Source organism: Eleutherodactylus coqui, chromosome 11 (assembly GCF_035609145.1).
Source record: "Eleutherodactylus coqui strain aEleCoq1 chromosome 11, aEleCoq1.hap1, whole genome shotgun sequence".
Taxonomy (NCBI): domain Eukaryota; kingdom Metazoa; phylum Chordata; class Amphibia; order Anura; family Eleutherodactylidae; genus Eleutherodactylus; species Eleutherodactylus coqui.
The window spans coordinates 21,504,835-21,525,253 of NC_089847.1; the positions used below are offsets into that span (position 1 = coordinate 21,504,835).

At 58.7% G+C, this 20,419-nt stretch overlaps 2 protein-coding genes across 2 annotated transcripts; one reads left to right on the plus strand and one right to left on the minus strand.

The window, feature by feature from the left end:
- Positions 1-2,256: 2,256 nt before the first annotated feature.
- Positions 2,257-17,385, minus strand: COG8 (component of oligomeric golgi complex 8). The gene is made up of 5 exons (XM_066584081.1): positions 16,955-17,385; positions 6,111-6,318; positions 5,196-6,029; positions 4,177-4,345; positions 2,257-4,083 (listed from the first exon to the last, which is right to left on the minus strand). Exons 1-5 carry the CDS (start codon positions 17,287-17,289, stop codon positions 3,851-3,853), a joined length of 1,779 nt encoding a protein of 592 aa, XP_066440178.1. The 5' UTR covers positions 17,290-17,385; the 3' UTR covers positions 2,257-3,850.
- A 54-nt stretch (positions 17,386-17,439) lies between these two features.
- Positions 17,440-20,393, plus strand: NIP7 (nucleolar pre-rRNA processing protein NIP7). The gene is made up of 5 exons (XM_066584097.1): positions 17,440-17,596; positions 18,252-18,338; positions 19,068-19,206; positions 19,312-19,452; positions 20,092-20,393. Exons 1-5 carry the CDS (start codon positions 17,541-17,543, stop codon positions 20,209-20,211), a joined length of 543 nt encoding a protein of 180 aa, XP_066440194.1. The 5' UTR covers positions 17,440-17,540; the 3' UTR covers positions 20,212-20,393.
- Positions 20,394-20,419: the final 26 nt, after the last annotated feature.

The following is a 20,419-nucleotide window of genomic DNA, read 5'->3' on the forward strand; positions in this document are numbered from 1 at the left end:
TGTGTGGCACAACCATAGCTCCCAGCACGCTCGCTGCCTTGGGGTTATTTTCAAGCCCAATTTCTTGGCCAACCAGAGAGATTGGATGCGAGGGGTAAATTGGATAATAAACAGGTCAGCTGCACCTCAAGAATATCGCAAGAGTCCACCCGTTTCTCACCGTGGACACACTAAAAATGCTCACTGTTGCCCTCATCCACTCTCGCCTCAATTATTGCAACTCTATTGCTCTAAAACCGCACCTCTTCCGGGAGGTAATCCATATCCCCTAAACCAAACCCCTCTGTATGCCGCCTTATAACATGATCCCTGTCCTACTGACTGCAATCCCTGCTAGCTGTACCGATGCAACCACTATATGGCCCACTGTGACCATTTTCTGTGTGTATAGGATCCCACACTTCCCACCCCACACATCTCCAGCCCCTTTACCTTCTGTATCACCCTATTCTTTGTAGTATGTAAGCTGGTTAGAGCAGGACCCTCACCCCTACTGTCTCCTCCTTAATTTTCTTGTATTCTATCCTTGAGATAGGCCAACACGAGTAGATTGGTCGGGCTCCAACTGATCAGCTGTTCATCAGCCGATTCACTCCTATGACTTCTGCAGGAAGCAGACAGCTTTATTCCTGGTTCAGTGGTGAGGTTTGGTATTAAAAGCCATTTACTTTAATAGAAACTTAGCCTGCAATATGAGGCCAGGTCACTGAGTGGTTGTGGTCCCCAGCGGTAGACCCCATTGATCTAATATTGATCACCCATCTTACGGACAGGTCATCAATGGTTAACAGCTTGACAACCCCTTTGTTTTCTGTTCTATTTCTCCAGATTGAGGCCAAAAAAGAACAGATTTAATTAGCAAAGAAAGAGATAGAAGAAGCCAAAAGGTAACAACTCGGAGAAGCTGGGGAAGTATGTCAGATGCCCCTAAATGTCATCTTCATAGGATTAGCATTGTGGTGTGCACCATTCAGATGAGCTTGGGGGACTTTTTCCTTCCAGATACCCCTCTATATTAGTCCTTAGGGTTCCATATATCAGCTACCACTATGGTCAGTTCATACGAGCTGTAATGACGACATGTGATGCTGGCAGGAAAATTCATCAAAACTGGTGCAAGTGAAAAATGGATAGTGGACATCTGTTTGCCGACGGGGGAATTTTAATCTCCTGGTCAGTTTTAAGAGTTTTCCCAAACGGCTCCCTGCAATGAGATCATGCCGTTCAGCTGCCATGCCTGTCAGATCCTGGTATAAGGTAGTACTATGGAATTACATTATACTGTATGAGCAATCAAACAAACAGTTGCAAGTGCAAGTACACTAGGGCAATAAAAAAAAAATGTAAAAATAAAATGTTTTTTAAAAAGGTTAAAAAGAGTTTGTTTTTGTTTTTTTTTAATCAGAAGAAATTAAAAGGTGTTAAAAAAAGCAAACAAAAAAACCTTTCCCTATATTCATAATAAAAACAAAAATATTTTGTATTGCAGCATCTGTAAAAATTCAATCTATTAATGTAACACATTATTTATCCCACAGTGAATGATGTCTGGAAATGGAAAAAAGAAAAATGCATAACTCCAGAATTGTGTGTTTTAGGCGACCCCCCCCCCCCCCCCCCCTCTTCATCTTCAAAGTAAAAAAAATGTAGATGTACTCTAAAATGGTACCAACAGAAAACTACAGGACAACCTGCAAAAAGACGAGCCCTCACACAACCCTGTTGATGGGGGAGCAAAAAAAATAATAAAAGTTATGGCTGTCAGAATATCTAAGCAGAAAATACATTTTAGGAAAAAACATAACATTTATTAATTAGTACAACAACAAAAAAAAAACACTAAATATGTGTTATTGTCATAATCATACCGACTAGAGATGAGCGAGCGTACTCGGAAAAGCACTACTCGCTCGAGTAATGTGCTTTATCCGAGTATCGCTGTGCTCGTCCCTGAAGATTCGGGTGCCGCTGCGGCTGACAGGTGAGTCGCAGCGGGGAGCAGGGGAGAGCGGGCGGGAGAGAGGGAGAGAAAGATCTTACCTCCGTTCCTCCCCGCTCTCCCCTGCAGCTCCCCGCTCCGTGCCGGCACCCGAATCTTCAGGGACGAGCACAGCGATACTCGGATAAAGCAAATTACTCGAGCGAGTAGTGCTTTTCCGAGTACGCTCGCTCATCCCTACTACCGACCCTTAAAGTCATCAGGTCATTTTTGCTGCAGTGTGTACGCCATAAAAATAAGACCCCACACCCAAAAGGTGGCAAAATTTGGGGTTTTATTTCATTTCGAAAGTTTTTAAAGTTTCTCTGTACATTATAGGATATATTAAAAATAGCAACTCGTCCCACAACAAAAAAAGCCCACAGACAGCGCCATCAATGGATAACTAAAGGTTATGATTTATTTTGAAAGTGGGGAAGAAAAAGAAAAAAAAAAAAATCAAAAAGGGCCACATCATTAAGAGGTTCAGGGGGTTCTCCAGGACTTTTACTATTGACTTTTACAATCATCTGATCGCCAGGCCCCGCTCAGGAGGGACAGTGTTGGAAGCAGATAGTGCTGTCCAAATGGTAGCGGCCTGGAGGTGTGCCTATAGTACCAAACCAGGCAGCTACAATCTTGACAGTGCTGTCTGGTTCAGCGGGCCTGGCAATCAGCTGATCAATGGACTCCTGCCAAATCAATAGTGAAAGTCCTGGAGAACCCCCTTTAACACATGCAAAGATTACGGGTGGCTTGATTTGCGGATCTCACAAGCAGATTCCGCAAATCAAATCTGCCCGTGGACAATGGGCCTAAGGTGCCTGCAGGTGGCCTAAAGAAAAACAATGTTACGTGCAGCGGTGTAGATAAGGCCTCCATCACACAGGCGTTTGCAGAAATGCTGTGTTTTTCAATGCTGCATTTACAGCAGTGCTGGCACGCATTCCGGCTGCGTTTTCAGCACAGCTGAAACTGCAGCCAAGGAAGCTAAAAAAAAAAAAAAGCAATACTCACCTACCAGACGCAGTCAGGTTCCCGCTGCTGGTAAAGTGGATTGAAAACCATGCCTCCAGCAACAGATTGGCTAAGCGCCTCAGCCAATCAGAGCAATCTATTGCTGGAGGCAGGGTCTTCAATCCCCGTTGCCAGAAAGAGATGCTTTGTCGGTGATGACAAGTGCAGGAGAAGCCTGGAGCAGCGGCAGGGACCCAACGGCGTCTGCTAGGAGATTATTGATTGTTTTTCCCCCTTCAGGTAGTGTAGACAGGGCGTTTAGTGATACCAAAAACATAGCACCAAGGTGTGCCTCGTTTTTGGCAGCGCTGAAACCGCTGCCCTTTCATTTCAATGGACAATGCAGGGCCGAAAACAGTCAAAGATAGACCAGTGTTGGACATGCTGTGTTTTGACACTTATGTGATCACGTCTATTGAAAATGAATGAGCACGTTTTACAGCGTTTAGCGCTGCACTGAAAAAGTACAAAGACGCCTGTGTGAGGGAGGCCTAAAAAGGTGCCAGCAAACATGCTGAGGGCACAGAACCGAGATATAGACGTCATACATAAAAAAGTCAAGTATTTATAAATAAAATTCTTCTAAACTTCACATGGGATCATTTAATTCCTCCTTCATTGCGGCATTAGAGGCGAGCTAATCAGACGCTGACGGATTTTGGTAATTTATAGGAATTTGAGCTTAGGAAACCATGACATTCCTGGCAACTAACACACATTTTACAGTATTTGTGTGTCACTGCGGATATTGGCAATGGATGGAGTCAGTGAAGGCCTCACATTACATGAAGTATTGGCTGACAGCAGGCAGACCCCCTCCCCCAGTGTAGAGTTCAGTCACAGTTATTGCAGTCACTAAGCATCTGCCGGTGGGTCGGGCCTCGATACTGGTGACGCCAACTGTGCAGCTTCCTTGGTCTTCACCTCCACATTCTCTATGGGTGGTTCAGGTTTCTCTTGCTCCACCGGAGGTGTGGGGATTATTTCAGGCTCCTTCTGAGGCAATATGCCCTCCAAGGCTTCATGTAGTGCAGTAATATCAATAGATCCTAAATTGCCATAACGGGAGAGTTGAGTTGGGGCGACTCCTGCAAGGGAAAAAGGGGGAGCAAAATGAATACATCACACTATAAACCTGTATACTGTACTATACTCCAGAGCTGCCTTCACACTTCTGCTACCTAGTATCTGGGCCCTCTGTGCTGGAGGAAAAAGGACCTGTAAGCAGCGGTTCAGATATGGGGTCAGGTCCTCCAAGAAGACAGTGCAGAACTGGATAAAGAGTTCCCGCTCCTGGGGGCTGAAAGCGGCTTCTTCAGCTCGGTGGAAAGTCAAGATGCATTTAACGACCTATGAAGGAGATGAAAGACCATGAAAACATCAGAGAAAGTAAGAGTTTTTAAAAAGTGCGGTTACTTTTTAAAAGAACTTTTGACCTGGTGTGGATTTTGACTCCGATTCAGCTGCAGAACCACAGTGAGTATTTAAGTGGAGCAATGAAAGAAACTTCTCCCATTGCTCCGCTAAGGGGGTTTTCCAGGCACGTAATTGATAAGTTAGGGTCCACCACTCAGGACCCCAGATAATCAGTTGATCAGACACCTGCCGTCAGTGCCACAAGCTCCAACCTTGTGGCCAACACTGGTAACTGCAGGCACAGCTGTCACTTATTTTAACGGGACCTTAGTCTGCAATTACCAGCACCAGCCACTACACAGGGGTTGGCGCTAACTGCGTCCTCACAGAGCTCTGTCTATGTAGAAATAAAACCATTATACGACGTTGGATACCCCAAAAATATACAATTTTGATATTGTCGTAATTGTACCAACCCGCAGAAGAACGTCAGTCATATTGCATGATTAACACTGTACAAAGAAATTGATGCTTTTTCTCCCTGACCTCGAAAAAAATTTAAAAAAAATTAATACATTATATGGATCCAATAAAAAGTAGAGCTCGTTCAGCAGAAAACAAGCCCTCATCTGGCAGGTTGTTAGAAATCAGATTATGACTTATGAAAAGCGGAGATAAAAATCCCCCCCCAACAAATGGTAACGTCCTTAAATCCATAATGGGCCGCATCACTAAGGGGTTAAGGAAACGTTGCTTCTGCATGCCCCTAATAGCCCAACTCTACATCACCGTGTCCCACAGCTGTAGGCTTCCTACTATGGAGGACGACACACCGCATATCTACCTTCTCCAAGGCATTCTGCAGCGTGTTGGTCACTTCCTGAGTTAAAGCCACCGGACAGCAGAGTCGCAGGTCATTAAAGGCCAATAAGATGTTGTTAAGGAAGCAGGCTAAGGGTGGGAAGTCCAGGAGGACCATTGGGGGCTGCAAGGTCCCGGGCTGGGCAGGAGGTGCTGGCACTGGTGGGATGCTGGAACCCAGGACTGCAGTGGCGGAGATCAGCGTATACATGTTCATCTCCTCCTGGAACTTCTCCACTGCCTCCTTGGCTGCCCGTTCAAAGTTCTCTGTGGCGACCCTCTGGAATATGGGTGCCAGCTGCCCACGGAAATCTGCCCCCACCCGGCTGAAGGAAAGTCCAAAGTACATGCACTGGCCTAAGAGAGAGTCCAGACGACTGCCCACTCCTCTCTGCAGGTCACTCTCTAGCACCTCCAGGAACTCGCTCACTTTCTGCAACACCCATCCATGGAATATGGCCCCTTCACTGACCGGCAAGGAACCGGCGGGAGGAGGTGGGAGCAGGAGGGGGTCTTCATCAGAGAAGATGGCTCGGTACTGGGTGATGACATCAAACAGGTGCACACGGCAGCTCTCGATGGTTTTGGTGAGATGGAAGTAAGGATCGTCCTGGGGAATGGAGCTCTGCATGGAGCGAAGCCAGGCATCCCGGGCCTGCAGGAACTTTATACGTAACTCTGCTTCCGTGAAGACGTCCATCCTCCGAAGGTAGCCGATCACCCGCAAGCAGGCAGGCAGCTGGATGTTACTGCGCAGCTGCTGGAGGAGCTGGGTCAGCATCAACTGAGCAGACTGGCGAACCTCGCTGACTATGCCCTGCAGAGAAGAAGCGTGTGAGAGGCGGACAGTCTACACAATTATCTTATGTATAACCAGATGTTCTACAACTTCCTGCACCTGGATGACCGGGAGAGACGAGAACTTCTTCTCCAGCCGCTTTACGTAGGCCGCCAGCTCCAGCGCCTCCTCGTAGTAACCGTTCCGCACACAGGTGTCCATCAGCTGCGGGATCTCAAGGATCTCCAGGATCTCCGTGTGGCGATTCAGAGTCAGCGTGTTCATCCGCCGGCTGGAGCTGATCTCCTCCGCCTGCTTCACAAACCCCCTGTAGTGGGAAGAAACTACAGTCACAATAGAAATGATCTGGAGGAGAGAACTGAGGGGAAACTGAGCAAATGTACTGACGACACAAAGCTAGGAGGGATAGCTAACACTAGGGAAGAGAGGGAGAGGATTCAAAAAGATCTAGAAAAGCTTGCACAGTGGGCGGCGACTAACAGAATGGTATTTCACAAGGAGAAATGCAAAGTCCTACATCTGGGCAAGAAAAATGAAGAAACCACATACAGAATGGGAGGAATTGGGCGAAGCAGCACATGTGAGAAAGACGGGTATACTAATAGATCATAGACTGAACATGAGACAACGGTGACAGGAGGAGAGGTGGAGGGGGGGCGTAGCGGTGGCAGGAGGAAAGGTGGAGGGGGGGCGTAGCGGTGACAGGAGAAAAGGTGGAGGGGGGGGGGTAGCGGTGACAGGAGGAAAGGTGGAGGGGGGGGCGTAGCGGTGACAGGAGGAAAGGTGGAGGGGGGGGCGTAGCGGTGACAGGAGGAAAGGTGGAGGGGGGGGCGTAGCGGTGACAGGAGGAAAGGTGGAGGGGGGGGCGTAGCGGTGACAGGAGGAAAGGTGGAGGGGGGGGCGTAGCGGTGACAGGAGGAAAGGTGGAGGGGGGGGCGTAGCGGTGACAGGAGGAAAGGTGGAGGGGGGGCGTAGCGGTGACAAGAGGAAAGGTGGAGGGGGGGGCGTAGCGGTGACAGGAGGAAAGGTGGAGGGGGGGGCGTAGCGGTGACAGGAGGAGAGGTGGAGGGGGGGGCGTAGCGGTGACAGGAGGAGAGGTGGAGGGGGGGGCGTAGCGGTGACAGGAGGAGAGGTGGAGGGGGGGGCGTAGCGGTGACAGGAGGAGAGGTGGAGGGGGGGGCGTAGCGGTGACAGGAGGAGAGGTGGAGGGGGGGGCGTAGCGGTGACAGGAGGAGAGGTGGAGAGGGGGGCGTAGCGGTGACAGGAGGAGAGGTGGAGGGGGGGGCGTAGCGGTGACAGCAGGAGAGGTGGAGGGGGGGGCGTAGCGGTGACAGCAGGAGAGGTGGAGGGGGGGGCGTAGCGGTGACAGCAGGAGAGGTGGAGGGGGGGTAGCGGTGACAGCAGGAGAGGTGGAGGGGGGGTAGCGGTGACAGCAGGAGAGGTGGAGGGGGGGTAGCGGTGACAGCAGGAGAGGTGGAGGGGGGGTAGCGGTGACAGCAGGAGAGGTGGAGGGGGGGTAGCGGTGACAGCAGGAGAGGTGGAGGGGGGGTAGCGGTGACAGCAGGAGAGGTGGAGGGGGGGGTAGCGGTGACAGCAGGAGAGGTGGAGGGGGGGGTAGCGGTGACAGCAGGAGAGGTGGAGGGGGGGTAGCGGTGACAGGAGGAGAGGTGGAGGGGGGGTAGCGGTGACAGGAGGAGAGGTGGAGGGGGGGGTAGCGGTGACAGGAGGAGAGGTGGAGGGGGGGGTAGCGGTGACAGGAGGAGAGGTGGAGGGGGGGGTAGCGGTGACAGGAGGAGAGGTGGAGGGGGGGGGGGGGTGGTAGCGGTGACAGGAGGAGAGGTGGAGGGGGGGGGGGTAGCGGTGACAGGAGGAGAGGTGGAGGGGGGGGGGTAGCGGTGACAGGAGGAGAGGTGGAGGGGGGGGTAGCGGTGACAGGAGGAGAGGTGGAGGGGGGGGTAGCGGTGACAGGAGGAGAGGTGGAGGGGGGGGTAGCGGTGACAGGAGGAGAGGTGGAGGGGGGGGTAGCGGTGACAGGAGGAGAGGTGGAGGGGGGGGGTAGCGGTGACAGGAGGAGAGGTGGAGGGGGGCGTAGCGGTGACAGGAGGAGAGGTGGAGGGGGGGCGTAGCGGTGACAGGAGGAGAGGTGGAGGGGGGGGCGTAGCGGTGACAGGAGGAGAGGTGGAGGGGGGGCGTAGCGGTGACAGGAGGAGAGGTGGAGGGGGGGCGTAGCGGTGACAGGAGGAGAGGTGGAGGGGGGGCGTAGCGGTGACAGGAGGAGAGGTGGAGGGGGGGCGTAGCGGTGACAGGAGGAGAGGTGGAGGGGGGGCGTAGCGGTGACAGGAGGAGAGGTGGAGGGGGGGCGTAGCGGTGACAGGAGGAGAGGTGGAGGGGGGGCGTAGCGGTGACAGGAGGAGAGGTGGAGGGGGGGCGTAGCGGTGACAGGAGGAGAGGTGGAGGGGGGGCGTAGCGGTGACAGGAGGAGAGGTGGAGGGGGGGCGTAGCGGTGACAGGAGGAGAGGTGGAGGGGGGGCGTAGCGGTGACAGGAGGAGAGGTGGAGGGGGGGCGTAGCGGTGACAGGAGGAGAGGTGGAGGGGGGGCGTAGCGGTGACAGGAGGAGAGGTGGAGGGGGGGCGTAGCGGTGACAGGAGGAGAGGTGGAGGGGGGGCGTAGCGGTGACAGGAGGAGAGGTGGAGGGGGGGCGTAGCGGTGACAGGAGGAGAGGTGGAGGGGGGGCGTAGCGGTGACAGGAGGAGAGGTGGAGGGGGGGCGTAGCGGTGACAGGAGGAGAGGTGGAGGGGGGGGCGTAGCGGTGACAGGAGGAGAGGTGGAGGGGGGGCGTAGCGGTGACAGGAGGAGAGGTGGAGGGGGGGCGTAGCGGTGACAGGAGGAGAGGTGGAGGGGGGGCGTAGCGGTGACAGGAGGAGAGGTGGAGGGGGGGCGTAGCGGTGACAGGAGGAGAGGTGGAGGGGGGGCGTAGCGGTGACAGGAGGAGAGGTGGAGGGGGGGCGTAGCGGTGACAGGAGGAGAGGTGGAGGGGGGGCGTAGCGGTGACAGGAGGAGAGGTGGAGGGGGGGGCGTAGCGGTGACAGGAGGAGAGGTGGAGGGGGGGCGTAGCGGTGACAGGAGGAGAGGTGGAGGGGGGGCGTAGCGGTGACAGGAGGAGAGGTGGAGGGGGGGCGTAGCGGTGACAGGAGGAGAGGTGGAGGGGGGGCGTAGCGGTGACAGGAGGAGAGGTGGAGGGGGGGCGTAGCGGTGACAGGAGGAGAGGTGGAGGGGGGGCGTAGCGGTGACAGGAGGAGAGGTGGAGGGGGGGCGTAGCGGTGACAGGAGGAGAGGTGGAGGGGGGGCGTAGCGGTGACAGGAGGAGAGGTGGAGGGGGGGCGTAGCGGTGACAGGAGGAGAGGTGGAGGGGGGGCGTAGCGGTGACAGGAGGAGAGGTGGAGGGGGGGCGTAGCGGTGACAGGAGGAGAGGTGGAGGGGGGGGCGTAGCGGTGACAGGAGGAGAGGTGGAGGGGGGGGCGTAGCGGTGACAGGAGGAGAGGTGGAGGGGGGGGCGTAGCGGTGACAGGAGGAGAGGTGGAGGGGGGGGCGTAGCGGTGACAGGAGGAGAGGTGGAGGGGGGGGCGTAGCGGTGACAGGAGGAGAGGTGGAGGGGGGGGCGTAGCGGTGACAGGAGGAGAGGTGGAGGGGGGGGCGTAGCGGTGACAGGAGGAGAGGTGGAGGGGGGGGCGTAGCGGTGACAGGAGGAGAGGTGGAGGGGGGGGCGTAGCGGTGACAGGAGGAGAGGTGGAGGGGGGGGCGTAGCGGTGACAGGAGGAGAGGTGGAGGGGGGGGCGTAGCGGTGACAGGAGGAGAGGTGGAGGGGGGGGCGTAGCGGTGACAGGAGGAGAGGTGGAGGGGGGGGCGTAGCGGTGACAGGAGGAGAGGTGGAGGGGGGGGCGTAGCGGTGACAGGAGGAGAGGTGGAGGGGGGGGCGTAGCGGTGACAGGAGGAGAGGTGGAGGGGGGGGGCGTAGCGGTGACAGGAGGAGAGGTGGAGGGGGGGGCGTAGCGGTGACAGGAGGAGAGGTGGAGGGGGGGGCGTAGCGGTGACAGGAGGAGAGGTGGAGGGGGGGGCGTAGCGGTGACAGGAGGAGAGGTGGAGGGGGGGGCGTAGCGGTGACAGGAGGAGAGGTGGAGGGGGGGGCGTAGCGGTGACAGGAGGAGAGGTGGAGGGGGGGGCGTAGCGGTGACAGGAGGAGAGGTGGAGGGGGGGGCGTAGCGGTGACAGGAGGAGAGGTGGAGGGGGGGGCGTAGCGGTGACAGGAGGAGAGGTGGAGGGGGGGGCGTAGCGGTGACAGGAGGAGAGGTGGAGGGGGGGGCGTAGCGGTGACAGGAGGAGAGGTGGAGGGGGGGGCGTAGCGGTGACAGGAGGAGAGGTGGAGGGGGGGGCGTAGCGGTGACAGGAGGAGAGGTGGAGGGGGGGGCGTAGCGGTGACAGGAGGAGAGGTGGAGGGGGGGGCGTAGCGGTGACAGGAGGAGAGGTGGAGGGGGGGGCGTAGCGGTGACAGGAGGAGAGGTGGAGGGGGGGGCGTAGCGGTGACAGGAGGAGAGGTGGAGGGGGGGGCGTAGCGGTGACAGGAGGAGAGGTGGAGGGGGGGGCGTAGCGGTGACAGGAGGAGAGGTGGAGGGGGGGGCGTAGCGGTGACAGGAGGAGAGGTGGAGGGGGGGGCGTAGCGGTGACAGGAGGAGAGGTGGAGGGGGGGGCGTAGCGGTGACAGGAGGAGAGGTGGAGGGGGGGGCGTAGCGGTGACAGGAGGAGAGGTGGAGGGGGGGGCGTAGCGGTGACAGGAGGAGAGGTGGAGGGGGGGGCGTAGCGGTGACAGGAGGAGAGGTGGAGGGGGGGGCGTAGCGGTGACAGGAGGAGAGGTGGAGGGGGGGGCGTAGCGGTGACAGGAGGAGAGGTGGAGGGGGGGGCGTAGCGGTGACAGGAGGAGAGGTGGAGGGGGGGGCGTAGCGGTGACAGGAGGAGAGGTGGAGGGGGGGGCGTAGCGGTGACAGGAGGAGAGGTGGAGGGGGGGGCGTAGCGGTGACAGGAGGAGAGGTGGAGGGGGGGGCGTAGCGGTGACAGCAGGAGAGGTGGAGGGGGGGGCGTAGCGGTGACAGCAGGAGAGGTGGAGGGGGGGGCGTAGCGGTGACAGCAGGAGAGGTGGAGGGGGGGGCGTAGCGGTGACAGCAGGAGAGGTGGAGGGGGGGGCGTAGCGGTGACAGCAGGAGAGGTGGAGGGGGGGGCGTAGCGGTGACAGCAGGAGAGGTGGAGGGGGGGGCGTAGCGGTGACAGCAGGAGAGGTGGAGGGGGGGGCGTAGCGGTGACAGCAGGAGAGGTGGAGGGGGGGGCGTAGCGGTGACAGCAGGAGAGGTGGAGGGGGGGGCGTAGCGGTGACAGCAGGAGAGGTGGAGGGGGGGGCGTAGCGGTGACAGCAGGAGAGGTGGAGGGGGGGGCGTAGCGGTGACAGCAGGAGAGGTGGAGGGGGGGGCGTAGCGGTGACAGCAGGAGAGGTGGAGGGGGGGGCGTAGCGGTGACAGCAGGACAGGTGGAGGGGGGGGCGTAGCGGTGACAGCAGGACAGGTGGAGGGGGGGGCGTAGCGGTGACAGCAGGACAGGTGGAGGGGGGGGCGTAGCGGTGACAGCAGGACAGGTGGAGGGGGGGGCGTAGCGGTGACAGCAGGACAGGTGGAGGGGGGGGTAGCGGTGACAGCAGGAGAGGTGGAGGGGGGGTAGCGGTGACAGCAGGAGAGGTGGAGGGGGGGTAGCGGTGACAGCAGGAGAGGTGGAGGGGGGGTAGCGGTGACAGCAGGAGAGGTGGAGGGGGGGTAGCGGTGACAGGAGGAGAGGTGGAGGGGGGGTAGCGGTGACAGGAGGAGAGGTGGAGGGGGGGGTAGCGGTGACAGGAGGAGAGGTGGAGGGGGGGTAGCGGTGACAGGAGGAGAGGTGGAGGGGGGGGGTAGCGGTGACAGGAGGAGAGGTGGAGGGGGGGGCGTAGCGGTGACAGGAGGAGAGGTGGAGGGGGGGGGTAGCGGTGACAGGAGGAGAGGTGGAGGGGGGGGCGTAGCGGTGACAGCAGGAGAGGTGGAGGGGGGGGCGTAGCGGTGACAGCAGGAGAGGTGGAGGGGGGGGCGTAGCGGTGACAGCAGGAGAGGTGGAGGGGGGGGCGTAGCGGTGACAGCAGGAGAGGTGGAGGGGGGGGCGTAGCGGTGACAGCAGGACAGGTGGAGGGGGGGGCGTAGCGGTGACAGCAGGACAGGTGGAGGGGGGGGCGTAGCGGTGACAGCAGGACAGGTGGAGGGGGGGGCGTAGCGGTGACAGCAGGACAGGTGGAGGGGGGGGTAGCGGTGACAGCAGGAGAGGTGGAGGGGGGGTAGCGGTGACAGCAGGAGAGGTGGAGGGGGGGTAGCGGTGACAGCAGGAGAGGTGGAGGGGGGGTAGCGGTGACAGCAGGAGAGGTGGAGGGGGGGTAGCGGTGACAGCAGGAGAGGTGGAGGGGGGGTAGCGGTGACAGGAGGAGAGGTGGAGGGGGGGGTAGCGGTGACAGGAGGAGAGGTGGAGGGGGGGGTAGCGGTGACAGGAGGAGAGGTGGAGGGGGGGGTAGCGGTGACAGGAGGAGAGGTGGAGGGGGGGGGGTAGCGGTGACAGGAGGAGAGGTGGAGGGGGGGGGTAGCGGTGACAGGAGGAGAGGTGGAGGGGGGGGGGGGGTAGCGGTGACAGGAGGAGAGGTGGAGGGGGGGGGTAGCGGTGACAGGAGGAGAGGTGGAGGGGGGGGGGGGTAGCGGTGACAGGAGGAGAGGTGGAGGGGGGGGGGTAGCGGTGACAGGAGGAGAGGTGGAGGGGGGGGGGGTAGCGGTGACAGGAGGAGAGGTGGAGGGGGGGGGTAGCGGTGACAGGAGGAGAGGTGGAGGGGGGGGGGGGTAGCGGTGACAGGAGGAGAGGTGGAGGGGGGGGGGTAGCGGTGACAGGAGGAGAGGTGGAGGGGGGGGGGGTAGCGGTGACAGGAGGAGAGGTGGAGGGGGGGCGTAGCGGTGACAGGAGGAGAGGTGGAGGGGGGCGTAGCGGTGACAGGAGGAGAGGTGGAGGGGGGCGTAGCGGTGACAGGAGGAGAGGTGGAGGGGGGCGTAGCGGTGACAGGAGGAGAGGTGGAGGGGGGCGTAGCGGTGACAGGAGGAGAGGTGGAGGGGGGCGTAGCGGTGACAGGAGGAGAGGTGGAGGGGGGCGTAGCGGTGACAGGAGGAGAGGTGGAGGGGGGCGTAGCGGTGACAGGAGGAGAGGTGGAGGGGGGCGTAGCGGTGACAGGAGGAGAGGTGGAGGGGGGCGTAGCGGTGACAGGAGGAGAGGTGGAGGGGGGCGTAGCGGTGACAGGAGGAGAGGTGGAGGGGGGCGTAGCGGTGACAGGAGGAGAGGTGGAGGGGGGCGTAGCGGTGACAGGAGGAGAGGTGGAGGGGGGGGCGTAGCGGTGACAGGAGGAGAGGTGGAGGGGGGGGCGTAGCGGTGACAGGAGGAGAGGTGGAGGGGGGGGCGTAGCGGTGACAGGAGGAGAGGTGGAGGGGGGGGCGTAGCGGTGACAGGAGGAGAGGTGGAGGGGGGGGCATACCGGTGACAGCAGGAGAGGTGGAGGGGGGGGCGTACCGGTGACAGCAGGAGAGGTGGAGGGGGGGGCGTACCGGTGACAGCAGGAGAGGTGGAGGGGGGGGCGTACCGGTGACAGCAGGAGAGGTGGAGGGGGGGTAGCGGTGACAGCAGGAGAGGTGGAGGGGGGGTAGCGGTGACAGCAGGAGAGGTGGAGGGGGGGGTAGCGGTGACAGCAGGAGAGGTGGAGGGGGGGTAGCGGTGACAGGAGGAGAGGTGGAGGGGGGGCGTAGCGGTGACAGGAGGAGAGGTGGAGGGGGGGCGTAGCGGTGACAGGAGGAGAGGTGGAGGGGGGGCGTAGCGGTGACAGGAGGAGAGGTGGAGGGGGGGCGTAGCGGTGACAGGAGGAGAGGTGGAGGGGGGGCGTAGCGGTGACAGGAGGAGAGGTGGAGGGGGGGCGTAGCGGTGACAGGAGGAGAGGTGGAGGGGGGCGTAGCGGTGACAGGAGGAGAGGTGGAGGGGGGGCGTAGCGGTGACAGGAGGAGAGGTGGAGGGGGGGGCGTAGCGGTGACAGGAGGAGAGGTGGAGGGGGGGCGTAGCGGTGACAGGAGGAGAGGTGGAGGGGGGGCGTAGCGGTGACAGGAGGAGAGGTGGAGGGGGGGCGTAGCGGTGACAGGAGGAGAGGTGGAGGGGGGGCGTAGCGGTGACAGGAGGAGAGGTGGAGGGGGGGCGTAGCGGTGACAGGAGGAGAGGTGGAGGGGGGGCGTAGCGGTGACAGGAGGAGAGGTGGAGGGGGGGCGTAGCGGTGACAGGAGGAGAGGTGGAGGGGGGGCGTAGCGGTGACAGGAGGAGAGGTGGAGGGGGGGCGTAGCGGTGACAGGAGGAGAGGTGGAGGGGGGGCGTAGCGGTGACAGGAGGAGAGGTGGAGGGGGGGCGTAGCGGTGACAGGAGGAGAGGTGGAGGGGGGGCGTAGCGGTGACAGGAGGAGAGGTGGAGGGGGGGCGTAGCGGTGACAGGAGGAGAGGTGGAGGGGGGGGCGTAGCGGTGACAGGAGGAGAGGTGGAGGGGGGGGCGTAGCGGTGACAGGAGGAGAGGTGGGGGGGGCGTAGCGGTGACAGGAGGAGAGGTGGGGGGGGCGTAGCGGTGACAGGAGGAGAGGTGAGGGGGGGCGTAGCGGTGACAGGAGGAGAGGTGTGGGGGGAGGGTTGGCAGGAGGAGGGGTGTGGGGGGAGGGTTGGCAGTGACAAGAGGAGGGGGGTGGTGGCAGTGACAGGAGGAGGGGGGTGCTGGCAGTGACAGGAGGAGGGGGGTGCTGGCAGTGACAGGAGGAGGGGGGTGCTGGCAGTGACAGGAGGAGGGGGGTGCTGGCAGTGACAGGAGGAGGGGGGTGCTGGCAGTGACAGGAGGAGGGGGGTGCTGGCAGTGACAGGAGGAGGGGGGTGCTGGCAGTGACAGGAGGAGGGGGGTGCTGGCAGTGACAGGAGGAGGGGGGTGCTGGCAGTGACAGGAGGAGGGGGGTGCTGGCAGTGACAGGAGGAGGGGGGTGGTGGCAGTGACAGGAGGAGGGGGGTGGTGGCAGTGACAGGAGGAGGGGGGTGGTGGCAGTGACAGGAGGAGGGGGGTGGTGGCAGTGACAGGAGGAGGGGGGTGGTGGCAGTGACAGGAGGAGGGGGGTGGTGGCAGTGACAGGAGGAGGGGGGTGGTGGCAGTGACAGGAGGAGGGGGGTGGTGGCAGTGACAGGAGGAGGGGGGTGCAGTAGTGACAGGAGGAGGCGTGTGGGGGTGCAGTAGTGACAGGAGGAGGCGTGTAGGGGTGCAGTAGTGACAGGAGGAGGCGTATGGGGGTGCAGTAGTGACAGGAGGAGGGGTGTGGGGGTGCAGTAGTGACAGGAGGAGGGGTGTGGGGGGGGCGTAGCGGTGACAGGAGGAGAGGTGGGGGGGGGGGTTGGCAGGAGGAGGGGTGTGTGGGGGGGGGGGTTGGCAGGAGGAGGGGTGTGGGGGGAGGGTTGGCAGTGACAAGAGGAGGGGGGTGGTGGCAGTGACAGGAGGAGGGGGGTGGTGGCAGTGACAGGAGGAGGGGGGTGGTGGTGGCAGTGACAGGAGGAGGGGGATGGAGGCAGTGACAGGAGGAGGGGGGTGGTGGCAGTGACAGGAGGAGGGGGGTGGTGGCAGTGACAGGAGGAGGGGGGTGGTGGCAGTGACAGGAGGAGGGGGGTGGTGGCAGTGACAGGAGGAGGGGGGTGGTGGCAGTGACAGGAGGAGGGGGGTGGTGGCAGTGACAGGAGGAGGGGGGTGCAGTAGTGACAGGAGGAGGGGGGTGCAGTAGTGACAGGAGGAGGCGGGTGCAGTAGTGACAGGAGGAGGCGGGTGCAGTAGTGACAGGAGGAGGCGGGTGCAGTAGTGACAGGAGGAGGCGGGTGCAGTAGTGACAGGAGGAGGCGGGTGCAGTAGTGACAGGAGGAGGGGGGTGCAGTAGTGACAGGAGGAGGGGGGTGCAGTAGTGACAGGAGGAGGGGGGTGCAGTAGTGACAGGAGGAGGGGGGTGCAGTAGTGACAGGAGGAGGGGGGTGCAGTAGTGACAGGAGGAGGGGGGTGCAGTAGTGACAGGAGGAGGGGGGTGCAGTAGTGACAGGAGGAGGCGGGTGCAGTAGTGACAGGAGGAGGCGTGTGTGGGGGTGCAGTAGTGACAGGAGGAGGGGGGTGCAGTAGTGACAGGAGGAGGGGGGTGCAGTAGTGACAGGAGGAGGGGGGTGCAGTAGTGACAGGAGGAGGGGGGTGCAGTAGTGACAGGAGGAGGGGGGTGCAGTAGTGACAGGAGGAGGGGGGTGCAGTAGTGACAGGAGGAGGGGGGTGCAGTAGTGACAGGAGGAGGGGGGTGCAGTAGTGACAGGAGGAGGGGGGTGCAGTAGTGACAGGAGGAGGGGGGTGCAGTAGTGACAGGAGGAGGGGGGTGCAGTAGTGACAGGAGGAGGGGGGTGCAGTAGTGACAGGAGGAGGGGGGTGCAGTAGTGACAGGAGGAGGGGGGTGCAGTAGTGACAGGAGGAGGGGGGTGCAGTAGTGACAGGAGGAGGGGGGTGCAGTAGTGACAGGAGGAGGGGTGTGTGGGGGTAGTAGTGACAGGAGGAGGGGTGTGGGGGTGCAGTAGTGACAGGAGGAGGGGTGTGGGGGTGCAGTAGTGACAGGAGGAGGGGTGTGGGGGTGCAGTAGTGACAGGAGGAGGGGTGTGGGGGTGCAGTAGTGACAGGAGGAGGGGTGTGGGGGTGCAGTAGTGACAGGAGGAGGGGTGTGGGGGTGCAGTAGTGACAGGAGGAGGGGTGGGGTGAGTAGTGTAATCATCAGGACCTGCAGCTCTCCTGGAAGCCGGGCAGTTTGCTCAGCAGCCGGGACACGTTGTCCTCCACCTGCCCGAAGTCCCGGTAGATGAGCTCGGTGCACTCGGCGGTGCGGATGAATGTCTTGTAGTGGGTGAAGGCCAACTCCCGGGTCTGCCGCAGAATCTGCGCCCGCTCTTCCGCCAGCCTCTCCGGCTCCCTCCGCAGCTTTTCCACCCCGAACGAGCTTAGCTCCAGCAAGTAGGAGGCGAAGTCCGGGCTGTCCCTCCATCCCTCCGGGAAGCTGTGCCGGAACACCGAGGCTAGGAGGCTCTCCTCCTCCTCCACGTCCACCATAGCCGCCATCTTTCTGGAGGGAGAATCCGGCTTCAATTACACGTCATCAAACGCGACGTATTCAGCTCCGTCACCGAGAAATGACCAAGAGCTTCCTGATTGGTTATGCCGCCTGACGTCAAAACATCGCGCCAGGTTGGTGGAGTCAACAAAACTTTATTAAAAATGAACAGCATCTATCCGATTGGCAGCGTGGTCCTTTCCCAGAGTGCACTGCGAGGATCTCTATCCGCCTGTGTTGGGGGTCACACGTGGGGAAGATGAGGCCGCTCACAGATGAGGAGACCAAGACTATGTTCGAGAAACTCTCCAAGTAGTGAGTGCCGCCCTAAAGGGTTAAGTGACTGGGGGCAAATACTTCTCAGAGGTTTACCAGACGATCACCTCTGATCTCCACAGCTTCACCTCCAAACTGATACATTGTAGCAAACGCTTAGCTGTGAGCAGATTCGGTTTGCACAGGTTTTCTGCCTCTGAATGTAAACAACAATGTTTCCTTTCACAGACAGCAAGCAGAGATCTTGCAGAAAGCCGTTCACTGATTAGAGGGCTTGTGCTATGTTTAAAACCCAACCCAACCCTACCCGATCGGTCTGACCGCTGGGATTCCCACTGATTGCAAGGTGGTGGGTCCCGTGAACCCCCATTGAAATGGAGCAGCGGCAGTGGAATGTGAGCGCAGCCGCTGATCCTCCAGTCATCTTTGCTGGAGATTGCGGATCGCTGCGCTCTCTCCAGAGAGCTGAATGGCGGAGCAGCGGCTGTGCTCATATTCCACCCCTTCTACAGCAAATGATGACCCGATGACATCGGTTTCCTCAACTCGGACAACCCCTTTAAGTATAGCCCCTTTAATTTAAACGGGCGTTCACGGTTTCTGGCCCTGTTATTACAGTCTGGCTGATTGCTGGGACTTGTAGTGATCTCCTTGTAGATGAACCATTAACCTCTTCCTCTTTCTTCATCCTCAGCATTGGAGAAAACATAAAGCTTCTCGTGGACCGACCCGACGGCACCTACTGCTTCCGGCTGCACAACGACCGCGTCTATTACGTAAGGTGAGGAACGTGGCGTTTAGCCCCCACACGCACTAGCGCATGTGCAGTCAGCGTTAACCCCATCAGGACCAGAGATTTACTACAGTTTTTTTTCGGCCCGCCTTCTATAACTTTTTAATGCGAGTTGTATTTTTTACCGCACTGCATTTAGTCTCTTCAGGGGACTTGAACTTGCAATAATTTGATCTGAAGTATTACAGTATATAGCAATTTTTATGTTAAATTTAAAGCGCCGCCACGGGCAGGACCTGAGAGGCATCTATGTGCCCTGGGAGCCTTCAGCATCGGTACCCTCCAAAACACCTTCATTACCCCTTGCTGAATGTTTAGACATGCGGCACTTAAACAGTTAACTGCCACAATCAGAGCTAACGGATGGCAAATAACCACAGAGTCTTAATGGATATTGTGCACCAAGCCTTAAAGGGAAAGTCCAGTTTTAATGCTTTAAGGTGTCAAACGATTGCCAATTGTCTATTATCTGGCCACACATTAGATGGCCTTCAGACTACATTAAGGGATTGCTTTAGTCTGCAGCCATACAAGCCGCTGTCGGATCTGTGTACCCCATGTAGGCGCTTTCCATTCAACACACCTTTCAAAGATGCTTTCTTGTGAACGTACAAGGGTCCTTTTAAACTTTGTAGGGGTGGTCTATGAATTTTTTTGTATTTTTCCTCTCCTCTGATAACCCCTTTAAGGAGATTGTGCCATACTTGTGTTTTTCAGCGAGAAAATCTTGAAACTGGCAACCAACGTTACCCGCGACAAGCTGGTGTCTCTTGGAACCTGTTTCGGAAAGTTTACGAAGACTCAGAAGTTTCGCCTTCACGTTACGGCTTTGGATTACCTGGCGCCGTATGCCAAGGTGCTTAGATGTTGTATGGATTCTCGAACCCGATACTCTGTATCCCTCTACTCCCCTCATCCAGCAGCGGTGCCTGTATCTGATGGTTGTCTCTTTACCTTTTAGTACAAGGTGTGGGTGAAGCCGGGAGCTGAACAGTCTTTCTTGTACGGCAACCACGTTCTTAAATCCGGACTGGGGAGAATAACGGAGAACACAGCACAGTACCAGGGGGTGATAGTCTACTCCATGGCTGATGTTCCTTTGGTGAGTATTGCCCTTTACATGCTGTAGTTTAAAGGCATATTCCCATGTTGTAAAGTGATGGCGTAGCCCTCCGATATGCCATGACCTTATAATCAGTGCGAATATGACCCAATTCTGCGTATTGTTGGAAACAGTCAGTATGTTGTTGAAAGACATGGTCCTAATAGTTTAACTTCTCCCGTGCAGTGGGATGGGTTTTCCGCTATCAGATTACTGATGTAGGGAATGGGCGCAGTGCATGACATATGGATTAATGGAACGCCAAAAAGAACAGCTGGAGGAGTAACCTGAAGCCCCCACCTACCATGTATCACTTATAAGGCCGTATTCACACACATAGCGGAATTGATGCAGACTTTCCATAGAGGAAACTCAGCACCATTGGTATGGATTTTGCCGCAGGTCCGCAGCAGACTTCACCCCTTTAATTGAGAAGGGCGACATTGCTGCAGATCAACGTCAAAATACGCAGCACCAAATATGCTGCGAACTTTGGTGCAGATCAGCCGCCATACCGGTGTTCTCATATGTGGCACATGACCTTTTGCTGTAGCAGTAACGCTATCAGTTTTGTCTGGCCGTTCACTAGTCTTTGCTGTCTATCTAACCTACTCATTCTCTATATTCTATCCCATCCAGGGCTTTGGTGTAGCTGCAAAGTCCACACAAGAATGTAGGAAGCTGGACCCAATGCAGATTGTAGTTTTCCACCAAGCGGATGTTGGAGAATACATCCGACACGAGGAAACCTTGATTTAAATCACAGAACTTTATACAGACTTTGACCCCCTTTCATCTACTGCCAGTGAGCAGACCAAGGAGATCTGAACATGTTGGGGATCCTCTCAGATCTGCATTACTGGGTGGAAGACCTCCGCTTCTTCCTGCCGTTGGATCTGTAAGCTTATTCAGCATCCGATTAAACGGGCCGATTTTCTACAGATTGAAGTTTTACTTCCATCAGATT

Coding starts and splice junctions, on each gene's coding strand:
- COG8 (XM_066584081.1), bottom strand. CDS start 17,289: ATGGCGGCTATGGTGGACGTGGAGGAGGAGGAGAGCCTCCTAGCCTCG. Junction 6,319..16,954: donor GGCTTCCAGGAGAGCTGCAG/GTCCTGATGATT, acceptor TTCCCACTACAG/GGGGTTTGTGAAGCAGGCGG. Junction 4,084..4,176: donor ACAGAGGGCCCAGATACTAG/GTAGCAGAAGTG, acceptor TTTCCCTTGCAG/GAGTCGCCCCAACTCAACTC.
- NIP7 (XM_066584097.1), top strand. CDS start 17,541: ATGAGGCCGCTCACAGATGAGGAGACCAAGACTATGTTCGAGAAACTC. Junction 18,339..19,067: donor GACCGCGTCTATTACGTAAG/GTGAGGAACGTG, acceptor TGTGTTTTTCAG/CGAGAAAATCTTGAAACTGG. Junction 19,207..19,311: donor ACCTGGCGCCGTATGCCAAG/GTGCTTAGATGT, acceptor TTTACCTTTTAG/TACAAGGTGTGGGTGAAGCC.